The following is a 12,697-nucleotide window of genomic DNA, read 5'->3' on the forward strand; positions in this document are numbered from 1 at the left end:
AATTTTACCAATACTAGCAATATTAATAATCTCTCTGAGCCTGAATTGGATATCAGTGCCAGTTTCTCCATTCCCAATATTGTTAATGGTAACTACCCCACTTTTGCTGCCAGCACAAACTATATTTCCACAGCTGGAAATTTGACCACCTTTGAATTTTCTGATCCATCTAAGCTTAGTACAAATTATACAATTTTTGATAACCACGAATTTGGTGCCTGCCTCAAAGACACTACTGGCTCCATGGATTCTGTTAGCCTTAAGTATACTACTGAGTCCAAGGATGTCCTTGATGCCAAGGAATCTGGCTTTTTAAAAGATTTCTCAAAGATCCAGAATTACATTGTTATCAAGGATCCTACCAATTTAAACTTTCACTCCAATTCACATATTCCATTCCTTGGTTTTGACATTATAGTAGAAGCTGAACCACCAAATGTTGTGAAGTTTGCTGTATCATCAGGTGCTGTGAATCATTTTTTAAGGTAAGTTTATATAAATGTAGACTTTAAATTTCTTCTCCATTTATTATAATTCAAAGTGTTAGGTCATTGAACATGACTAAAAAACTTCCTTTTTAAAATTTATTTGAGTATGCAATCCATGGAAGAGAGGAGATAAGATGTCCGGTATTACTTCTTTATTGACCCTGGTAGCCAGCAGCACAGTTTTCTATTTGAAAGAACCATCTGCTATACAGCTTGTAAATAGAAAAATGGCCTTGATTGTGCAGTGGCTGGCTCATTCACTACCTCCATCAAGGGTACAATGGCCAAGCACTTGTTTCTTCTCTCTATTTGCAGAGAGAGCAAAGTTGAATGAACTTTAAATACCATGAATAAAGACATTTGAAACTATTATTTCCCAAAATCCCATTTTATAATGAAGCTGGAAAAAGCAGATATAACTATTATATCCTAGTTTCTCATTAAATAAATAGAATTTTAATGAATTTGACAACATAATATTAAGGAGCAAAGAAGCCTAAACTTTTTCTACTCTTGACTTAAAATTTGCTTTTTTCTTCTATCTCCTAAAAATTATATTAAATGTTTCTTCTAGCACTCTGAATTGCATGCACAAACTAGGATTTCTAAATTTTGGAAGACTATTTTTTACAGAATCAAGTAATACTCTTTTTGATGAAATTTTACCACCATACTGTCATTGAGACATAGTCAAGTTGGTACACATTGAATTTTATTTTTGTTATTCTTCATTAGACATGGTAAACAAATATATTTAGATTTTAGTGTTTGTGTGGATAAATGTGCAACTTAAAAAATTACTTTGTTTTCTACTAGAATGTGTAATTGAATATATATATATTCAATGTGTAATTGAATGTGTATATATATATATGTACATATATACACACACACACACACACACATATATATATATATATGGCATATATAGCCAAAATTAAAGTACAAAATAGGCATCTCTCCAAAGCTTTTACTTTAATAAAGAACAATTTCATGATTTTCCCAAAAGAACCATCTCTCTGGAGACAGTTGTAAATACCTAGTATAGTTTTATAGCTCTGCCTTATGTAAGTTTTAAGGTAATGTCATTACAAGTAATAAAAATAATATTGCTAAAATACAAACCACAACATTAGAAAAAAGAGAAATTTCTCCCAGTTGTTTTATACAAAATGAACTTTTGCAGTAGTATGAAAACTTTAAAAATATGTTTATTTTATGGATTTGGTGTTTTGGGATGAATGAAAATATGGTTATCATAAGTTTTAGTTTACTAGTTAAGGAATATTTTGCTGTTAGAGTCCTAGTATATAACAACTATATTTCCTAAGTTTGGGTATGTAAAACGTATCATGTTAATTTTAGATGAAAACTACCTGCAAAGTAGGGCATTTCTCTCCTTCCCCCTAAAACATTTTTTTTTTTAATGGAGGATACACAAACAAAACATTCTTCTAGAAGAATGGGTGATTTCCTTCCTTCAGAGCTTCCACATTTTTCCTGGTTTATTACATCCTTGTCCATATTTCCATCATAAACAACTACAATAGGGAAACACAGGTACTTTCCCCATTAAAACAATTTAAGAAGAGAAGCTCCCTTTAAAATTTTTCTACTAACCACAAATGAACCCAACAACCAACTTAATTAACATCAGAACATTTAGTCAAGTCATTTGTATCATCTTCATTCATTATTTCAATAGGCATTTAATAATTAAACAGTGTAGAGGTCTTCAAAATTATGCAAAATGAGAAATAAAGTGCCCTTTAAGGTGCTTTTAGCCCACTTAATAGGAAAACAAATGCCTATTTGAGGATAGAAGCTATATGAAAACAAATAAAATGGCATCTCACTGAGTTTCTAGAAAGGTTAGAAAACATTTTGGTTGTTCAGATCACAGGTCACCAATGTATTAGAGTAGTTGGAAATATGGGTGTATTAATTATTACACTGTGTTGCACTTTTCAGAAATAACCCAACAGATCTTAACTCCTGAAATTATCTTCCTTTTTGTGAAGGTTAACATTCACTTCCATGGATTATGGTTTTAGAACTATATTACTAAGACCCTGGTATCATTTAATAAGTTACCTAGAGGTTATTTACAATTCTGAAAAACAATATGATTCCATATAGAACAGATAAAAGTAATACCTTATCTTTCTCAAACTTTGAAAATTGTTTTTATTGATAAAAATTTTACTCAAAGATATAATTAGTTCAAGTACTTGACAGATTGCAGTGTACTTAAGAAAAATTGCATTAAGGCCATTCAAAGAAGGTGTCATCTTGTGATTTATGGTAGAATTTTTTAAAAAACAAAGATGATTCAGTAGTGATATTGAAGGAAATTTTCATATAGGATAGTCTATTATAACCAGTTTTATAAATAGAATTATATAGGTCTTCTTAGTGTGACAGATGTCTGAACATACCAATCAAATGTGTCATGCTTTTTGCGCCAAAGTTCTCTTAAATTAGTATCTTTGTTAATTGCTCCTAAATTGACCAACAAAAATGCTTTTGTTTATAAATTCTTGTATCTTTGAGGAAGCCTACAGATAATCCTTGGTTCAGAAGAGGCTAAATTTGTAGCATAATATCATCAGAGTGGATTAACTGGAGTGGCCAGAAGTTTTCATATTTTCATTTCAAAATGATTGACCCAATGTATCACTTAAAAAAAAAAGATTTTATTTATTTATTTGACAGCGAGATCACAAGTAGGCAGAGAGGAAGGCAGAGAGAGAGAGAGAGAGAGAGAGAGAGAGAGAGAAGCAGCCTCCCTGCTGAGCAGATAGCCCAATGTGGGGCTCGATCCCAAGACTCTGCAATCATGACTTAGGCCGAAGGCAGAGGCTTAACCCACTGAGCCACCCAGGGGCTCCCAATATATCACTTTCATCCTGATCATAGAGCCATTAAAATACATGAACAGGTTTAACTCTTCTTAATATTCATTGAAATAAATCTTAGATAAACCTAACCTTTAGGCATATTTAGGTATATAGTACTCACATAATCCAGATAATCAAAGCAATGTCCTGTCTTGTAGTTTCTTAATTAAATATGTTTACATCCAGATAAACAGTTTTTCTCTTTCTAGCTTTTTAGGGATATGCTGTGTTTTGTCAGTGGGAGACATGTTTTCTGGGGATTTTCAATCTAAGATACAGTAAACCATCTCCTAGCAACTTGCTCAAGGTATGTTAATTATTAAACTGCTTTACTTAGGTCATCTGTGCACCAAACCTTTCCAATAAAGTCACTCCTTTATATATCAATTTGTTCATATTTCTTTTTAATACTGAGCTGCTTCCATGATATCCTATTGCTGGATTTGTTGTTAGATAAGATAGGGTCCTGAAAGTGTTTAATTGAAATACAGTGAACTGAGTTGGAACCTCCTTTGAAGTTAATTAGTAAAAGATCTCAAACTCAATGTAACTAAATAAATAATATTGAGTAAATACAAAAGTTCTTCCTGCTAGCCATGTGAACTGCCCATTGTTCTTTGAATAGTTTGGGGAAAAAAACAATTGGTGATTTGCTACAAGATCAAAGTCTCAGATTGAATTCAGCCTTCTTTCTTTATGGACACCATGTATAGTTTTCTGAGCCAACCACAAACTTATAATGACCTCGGTGAGCAATCCAAAGGAAAACCAGTTACTCCAAGCTCAAAGTAAATTGCACCTTATTACTGTCCCTACTGCAGAAAATCTGTGCAAATGACCTTCTTTCTGAAGGAATTTCAAAATTATGTATTTTCCCTTATGCCTCAAGGGCCTTTGGCCCTGCCCCCTCAAATGTAAGGATCAATGATGCATTTTATCTGGACAGATAGAATAAAACAGACCAAATCAACTTGAGTCCAAAAATTGGTAGAGACTAACTTAGGAGAACTTTAAGACTACCACTCAACATCATAAATCTTAAATAATTGACTAAAGAGACATTTTATTCTCAAAAAGGAGATTTCACTGGATTTTCAAATCTCAGAAATGTTTGCTACAATGACACCAGGGTAGATGTGCATTCAACAGCTATAGGATCTGTGCAGTCTGCCGTGATCCAGGCTTGAAAAAAACTGAAGAAGCTGTGTCTGAATTTATTTCATCTTCTACTTGAGGGACAATTATTAAACTACATTTTCCAAAATATTTAAGTCTCAGTTTGGATGTATTGAGTATCAAAGACAATAAATGCAAAATGATTAAATAAGCAAGGTATGAAATTTCAGGTTTTGTCTCTCATGAGGCATGTCAACCAATCCACTTCTATAGATACTTGGATTCATTAAGTAGAATGTTTATGGGATAGAAACTGTTGATTCAGTGTAATAGAGTCCCTCAATAAAATGAAGAACGTGGATAAGAAGGTAGTAGCAAGAGATGATTATATTGGAGGTGAAGACAAAGGAAATAATGTTATATGGAAAAGGAGGGATATTGTGGAATAATAAATATGATTGAAGTAATCTTTACTCTTTCAGCATATCATTGAATCCCCATATGTTCTGGCTTGTCCAAGTCCATTTGTAAAAGAAAAATATTTCTTCTATGCCATCCTTTGTACTTCCTAACCTACCCTTATCTCATCACACACACACACACACACACACACACACACACACACAACTGCAGACTTCAAAGTTTCTAACAAGAATATAAGCACCCTGTATTAACAAATTTTCACTTATTCACCACCAGCATCTGATTTTCCCATTCTGAGGTCATTCAAACACCCTAACATACTAACCCCATTTAGGAAGTAACCAAGCTTTCAAGCTGCCCAGCTAAGTGTGCTTCCTGATTGCTGACTTTTAAAAGTTTATCTGCTAATGTATCTGCTACCACCTCATTTTTACCCTTTCACAGAGAACCTATACCAACACTCGTGTGTGCGTACACATACACATGCACACACACAGTTGATAACTTTTTATGCTTTGGGGTTACTTTGAGGACCATAGCCATCTGAGTTTTCATGGAAATTTTAATAATAAGATCGTTTTTATTACAAATAACTGATTTGGGTTTTTTTTTAAATAACTGATTGTTTTATAAGAAGTTAGGAACAATCTGGTTGTTCATACTTATTATCTTGGTACTTCCTCAATAAAAAGATGACCAATCAAGTAGTAAGTGAAGTAGAAATAATAGAAGAAACAAGCACCAGCACTACCTTATTTCATCACATAAATATTATACCACAAATGGACAGGGACCACAGCCAAGGAGCATAGTTCATCTTACCTGACTACACAGTAATAGATAATGAGGCAAACAAAACTTTATTCTAGGCCCTGAAAAGACAATTTCTAGATAGTTGCAAAAGGCTCTAAATCAGAATAAGATTGCTAACTGTGAGAGTTTTAAGCAAAAGGTCCAGAAAATTCAGTTCTCAGTATGATTGTTTTCATGGCTTTGTACTACTCTTGAATATAGTATACAAATGGAATATGATATGACATAACAAAAGATTAGTAATAGAGCAATGTTGGAATTAGAAAACACATAAAAATAAACTTCAGTATAAATATCCAGGCAGCCATTTCATAACCAAGATTTAGTAGCACTTACTATTTGACATGCATTCTTGAGTTTTACGTGTAGTAGTTCATTTAAACCTCTCAACAAGTCTATGAAGTTACATAATTTTCCCTGTTACCCTATTTTATAGGTGAGGACTATGTTATATAGTCAAGTGACCTTTTTGTGATCACACAGCTACCAAGTGAGAAAAAAAATCAGAGCCTATAATGAAAAATTTTAAGTCAATTTTATATATTGAAAATAACATATAATTAAAGGTGTCAAGTATAATAAATATTGTGCTAACCTAATGTTAGCAGACTCCTAGGTTACAAAATGAACACTACCATAGTTTCATCTTAGTATTTTAAGAGACATTATTATACTTGTGATTATAAGGTGATCACAGTAGTTTTTTGAACATGGGTTTGAAGCTTTGAAGGATCATGATATCTATGTTTTATATTACATAATCTATTTAAAATAGTCTATGGAGAAAAATATTATTTTCTTTTCATTACAGCTTTTAACTCCCAAGTTTCTTTTTATCCTGTTGTTGCAGCTCAACCTCCAGACAGGTAGCAGACAAAACCTTGACCCTTGATTAGTGAAAAGAATACCTTGAGATGGAAAAGACAAAGGCACAACCAAGAAGGTTTTGAGGATATGAGCAAATAACTTCAAAACTTGCAGAGATCCCTGAGAAATGTTTATTATATGTTTATTCTCTTATCCCTTCCTCATTACATGACCTTGTCTTTATTGTCCATGAGACCAAGAATGTTGTTTCAAAATGCCATGTTACAACTGCCCCGTTCATCTTATTTGCTTCTGGCAGACTCTGAAGTTAGGGAAAGGACACATTGTGGTCCTTTCTAGCCATCATAAAAAAATATTTTGCGTTGTTAATGACTAAAAAGTGCAGTCAGATTTTCCAGCTAGAAGTTCTCTCTTTCTTTTGTGTAAGTCTCTGTCTCCAGAAGAAGATTGTCTTAACTTTGAAGAAATTTTATGACATGATTTTAATATTGTAATAGTCACTTAAAAAATCTGACAGATGTTTTAAAAAATCTGACAGATGTTTTTAAAATTGTGATAGCCACTCTAGGTTTAATATCAACAATAATAAATTGTTATTTTATTGTTAATGTTGTTTATTATTGTTATTGTTTTATGAATGTGGTACACATGATTAAAGTAGTTAAGATTCATCAGTACTGTGCAGTGTTTGCTTAACTTACTATTTATCCAGATCAACCGTACTAACCTAGAAAAATTGATAACCTATGTCATTTACCAAGAAGTTTTAGAGACGAATGAATTGGAAACAATAAAGCTATCTTTGGAGCTGCCATAAAGTAACTCAAAAACTGGTATAGAGTTTTTATAGCTCCTGGCAAAAGAACTTAAAAAAATAGTGAAATAATTTTTAAAAAATTGTATTTCTTTCTTTTGCAGTTACAAACAGGGACTGGGTTGCCAAGTGTACTTAAAAAAAAAACATCTTTTTGCCTAATAATTACCAGATACACTTTGTAGACTATAGGACATACACATGGGCAATCAAACCACAATGACCTACCAAGCCTTTTTATAAGATTTCCACTATTTGTCACCACTCTCTGTATGCTTATTTATATTACTTAAATCCAGCCCTCTGCCCACCTAGGTTAGTCTTCCTACTTTTCCCTACATTGTCTTGCTTATATATATAGGTACCATATTCTTTTTGGCATCTTCTCTTAACTAAGACTTTTCTCATTCAAGAAGTCTCTGACTTCAATAAACAATATTGCTCCTTCCATTTTCAAGTTTCTATTCTTAAAGTTAGCTGAGAAAGATCATAGTACATTTGGGGAACTACCCATAGTTTGGCATGTGCATAATAGGTACATGGTATGACTGGGGTTGATGAGAAGTGAGATTGGAAAAGTAATCAGGGACCTTGTTTGCCTTTAGAAAGTTTATACCTCATCCCAGAGGTAACAGGTAACCTTTGGATTTAAGGAGAAGACAGAGGAAAAGAGAATAGAAGGACTCCTGTTGTGGTAGTCCAGACTCAATTCAAAAGAGCTTGAAATAAAGCAGTAAGAAGTAAGAATGGAGAGGCGAGAACACAATTGAGAGCTATTAAGACAGAAATGACTGTAATTACTGGATTATTTGATGTAAGACGAAAGAAAGTGGAAAAGTTCAGTTTAATTCCATGCTTTCTGATGTGGAGAGATGGTGGTGCCATTAACCAAGTTGCCATATAGAGGAGAATGGAGGAGAGGTGGTGATAATGATACCAGTTTGTGACAAATGAAGATGGAGATTCTTGAGTAACATTTAGGTGCTGTTGTCCAAAATTCATCTAAGATAAGCCCTGACATTCAACATACCCTAGATGTAGAAGAAAAAAACCATAGTGTTTATCGATATTGTACTCATATGTAAGGTTAGCAGTTGTATAAAGCATTATCAGAATATTTGATCTTAATATTAGCCTTTAGAGTCATCATCATATGCAATAGTAGCTTTATTGTACATAAAAAATAAGGAAACAAAGCCTCAAAAAAGACAAAATATGTTGTTCAATGCTGCAGATACAATTAAAAGAACTTGGAATTGGAACACTTGGATGGCAGTGATGGGTTCCAAAGTAACATGTGGCTCAGGAAAAAAATGCTTGTAACAAATTCTCTGACTTCCAGAATCAACATCGTGTTGTTTTATGTTAAATTAAACATGAAATACTTCAAGAAGAAAGTAACAAATTACATGTTTACATAAAACAACTACTATAAATATAACTAATTTTTGTAGATTTCTGTGCTTTCTGTAGTTATATAACCTAAAAAATAAATTTCCTTTTTTCCCCTATTTTTTTAATTTAGTAAAATGTAGTTAACATAAAATTTACCCATCTTAGCTAATTTTCAGTGTACAGTTTAATGATATTAAATATATTTACGGGGCACCTGGGTGATTTAGTTAAGCATCTGACTCTTGATTTCAGCTCAGGTCATGATTGCAGTGTCTTGGGATTGATCCCTGTGTTGGACTCCACACTGAGCACAGAGTCTGCTTGTCACTCTCCCTCTCCCCACTTGTGTGCACTCTCTCTCTAAAATAAATAAAATATTAAATAAATAAATATACTCATAATATTGTCCAAACATCGCCACCATCTACCCCATAACTCTTTTTAAAATCTTCTAAAATTGAAACTCTATATCCATTAAATAAGAACTCACAATCCAATCCCCAGCCCATGGAAACCACCATTCTACTCTCTGTATCTGTGATTTTGACTATTCTAAGTATGTCATATAGTGGAATCATACAGTATTTGTCTTTTTGTGACTGGCTCTTTCACTTAGCATAATGTCCTCAAGGTTCATCCATGTCAAGCCATATGTCACAATTTTCTTCCTTTCTAAGGCTAAATAATTTTTCATTGAATATTTATACCACATTTTGCTTATCTTTCATCCAACAATGGATACTCGTGTTGCTTCCATGTTTTAGCTTTAATGAAATAATGCTGTTTATGAACTTGGGTGCACTAATGTCTCTTCAAGACTTTGCTTTCAATTCATTTGAGCATACACAGTAGTGTAATTTCTTCATCATATGATAATCCCTTCTTTTTTTGTTTTTGGTGGAACTGCTATATTGCATTCTACAGCAGCTATACCATTTTATATTCCCACCAATACTGCACAACAGTTTCAATTTCCCCACATCCTGGGCAGTATTTGTTATCTTCCTTTTTGTTATTTTGTAGGGTTTGTTTTGTTTTGTTTTTATATAGGTCCCATCCTAATAAGTATGAGATGGCATCTCAATGATGTTTTGATTTGCAGTCCCTTAACGATGAGTGATGTCAAGCATCTTTTCATGGACTTATTGGCCATTTTTACATACTCCTTGGATAAATGTCTATATAACTCTTTTGACCATTTTTGAGTCATTATTTAATTCTTTTTATTGTGGAATGTTAGAAGATCTCTATATATTCTGAATATTAACCTCTTGCCAGATACATGATTTGCAAATATTTTCTCCCAGTCTGTTGGTTGTCTTTTTACTGTGTTGATGTTGTCTTTTGATGAACATTTTAAAAATACTTTGTGAAATCTCATTTGTCTGTTGTTGTTGTTTTTTCTTTTTTTGCCTGTGCTTTTTGCCTATGCTTTTTTTGCCTAGGCTTATACTGAAGAAATCACTGCCATATCCAATGTCATGAAGATTTCACCTTGTTTTCTTCTAAGAATTTTATAGTTTTAGGTCATACATTTAGCTTTTTGATCCATTTAAATTAAGTATTGTATATGGTGTTAGGTAAAGGTCCAACTTCATTCTTTTGCATGTGAATATCCAATTTTCCCAACACCATTTCTTGAAAAGACATCATCAATGAATGGGATTGGGAGCTTTATCAAAAATGATTTAACCATGCATGTAAGAATTTATTGCTGGGCTATTTTTTTCATTGGTCTATATGTCCGTCTTTATGCCAGTACTGCATGGTTTTGAGTCCTATATCTTTTCAATAAGTTTTGAAATCATGAATCACAAGTCCTCCATCTTTGTCCTTTTTTCAAGACTATTTTAGCTATTTTGTGTCCCTTGAGGTTCCAAATACATTTTGGATGGTTTTTCTATTTCAGCAAGTAACATCATGGGATTTTGATAGAGATTTCATTGAATCTATATATCACTCTGGGTAGTGTTGACATCTTAACAGTGTTAAACATGAGATGCATTTCCATTTATTTATGTCTTTTTTTTTTTTTAGTAATTTTTGTAGTTTCCACTGTACAAGTGTTAACTTCCTCAGTCAAGTTAATTGCCTTTTTCAAGGTATTGTAAATGGAACTTTTTAAATCATTTTGTTATTATTTTTATTTCAAAATATATTTATGGGGCGCCTGGGTGGCTCAGTGGGTTAAGCCTCTGCCTTCGGCTTGGGTCATGGTCTCAGGGTCCTGGGATCGAGCCCTGCACCAGGCTCTCTGCTCAGCTGGGAGCCTGCTTCCTCTTCTCTCTCTCTCCCTGCCTCTCTGTCTACTTGTGATCTCACTCTGTTAAATAAATAAATAAAATCTAAAAATATGTATATATATATTTATTCACCTCAAACAATAATGTAAAAATATGAGATTCTAAATTGTTCATTCCTAATGCTTATAAATGCAACTGATTTTTGTATGTTGACTTTGTATCCTGCTACACTGTTGAATTCATTTATTATCTCCACCTCCCTGTGTGTGTGTGTGTGTGTGTGTGTGTGTGTGTGAGAGAGAGAGAGAGAGAGAGAGTATGTGTGTAATCATAAGAATTTTCTGTATGTAAGATCCTATCTGCAAACAGAGGTAATTTTACCTCTTTCAATTTGGATGCATTTTATTTCTTTTTCTTTTAATTGCTCTGGCTATAACTTCCACCACTGTCCTGAATAGAAGTGATGAAAGAGGGCATCCTTTCTTTATTTCTGATCTTGAAAGAATTCTTTGACCCCTGAGTATGATATTCACTGTGGGTTGTTCATGCATAACTTCTATTAAGGTAGTTTCCTGCTATCCCTAGTGTATTATGTGTTTTTATCATAAAAGAATGTTGAATTTTGTCATTTTTTCTACATTAAATGAGATGATCATGTGATTTTCCTCATCATTCTGTTAATGTGATATAATTTACTGATCAATTTTCATATACTGTGATATCCTTGAATTCCATGAATAAATCTCACTTGGACATGATATATAATCCTTTTAATATGTTGCTGAACTCTGTTTCCTAGTATTTTGTTGAGGAATTTTGTGTTAGTGTTCATTAGGGATAGTAATTTATGGTTTTTTGTGTGTGATATTCTTTTCTTGCTTTGACATCGGAATAATGCTAGTCTTATAGAATGAGTCAGGAAGTGCCCCATAATTTCAATTTTTTAGAAACATTTGAGAAGGACTAAGGTTAGTTCTAGTTTAAATGTTTGGTAGAAGTCACAAGTAAAGCCATCAGGTCCATGGTTTTAATTTGTCAGAAGAGTTTTAATTGTTGATTCAATCTCCTTATTAGTTATAGGTCTATTTACAGTTTCAGTCTTCATAATATATTCTTGGTAGATATTATGTTTCTAAAATTGTTTTTCATTTCATTTAGGTTATCCAATTTGAGTATAATTGTTCATAGTACTCTCTTATAATCTTTATTTCTATAGAATTCATAGTAATGTTCTCAATTTCATTTTTGATTTTAGCAATTTGAATCTTTTCTCTTTTTCTTAGTCCATCTGGCTAAGTGCCTCTCAATTCTGTAAATGTTTTAAAAGAACTAACATTAGTTTTATTGATCTTTTTCTATTGTTTTTCTCTTCTCCATTTATTTTACCTCTCCTGTAACATTCCCTTCCTTCTGCTCGCTTTTAGTTTAGTTTGTTCTTTCTCTAGTTCCTTAAATTATATATTTAGGTTGTTGGTTTGAGGTACTCGTTGTTGTTTATTTTTTAGTGTAAGCATTTATAGCTATAAATTTCTCTTTTGGCACTGACTTTGCTTCATCCCATAAGTTTTGATATATTGTATTTTCATTTTCTTTAGACTTTAAATATAATTTTTTACATTTTAAATTTTTTTCAGTGTTCCAAGATTCATTGTTTATGCATCTCGCCCACTGCTCCAT

General features: G+C 32.7%; 1 protein-coding gene across 1 annotated transcript in view; it reads left to right on the top strand.

Annotated features, from left to right (window-relative positions):
- Window positions 1-6,875, top strand: part of LOC116583220 — a 258,959-nt gene extending 252,084 nt beyond the window's left edge. Inside the window, exons 14-15 of the mRNA XM_032331251.1 lie at window positions 419-485; window positions 6,591-6,875. Of these exons, the coding sequence (XP_032187142.1) occupies window positions 419-485; window positions 6,591-6,636 (113 nt within the window). The 3' untranslated portion in view covers window positions 6,637-6,875. The remainder of the gene's footprint in view (window positions 1-418; window positions 486-6,590) is intronic.
- Window positions 6,876-12,697: the final 5,822 nt, after the last annotated feature.

Source organism: Mustela erminea, chromosome X, assembly GCF_009829155.1.
Source record: "Mustela erminea isolate mMusErm1 chromosome X, mMusErm1.Pri, whole genome shotgun sequence".
NCBI lineage: Eukaryota > Metazoa > Chordata > Mammalia > Carnivora > Mustelidae > Mustela > Mustela erminea.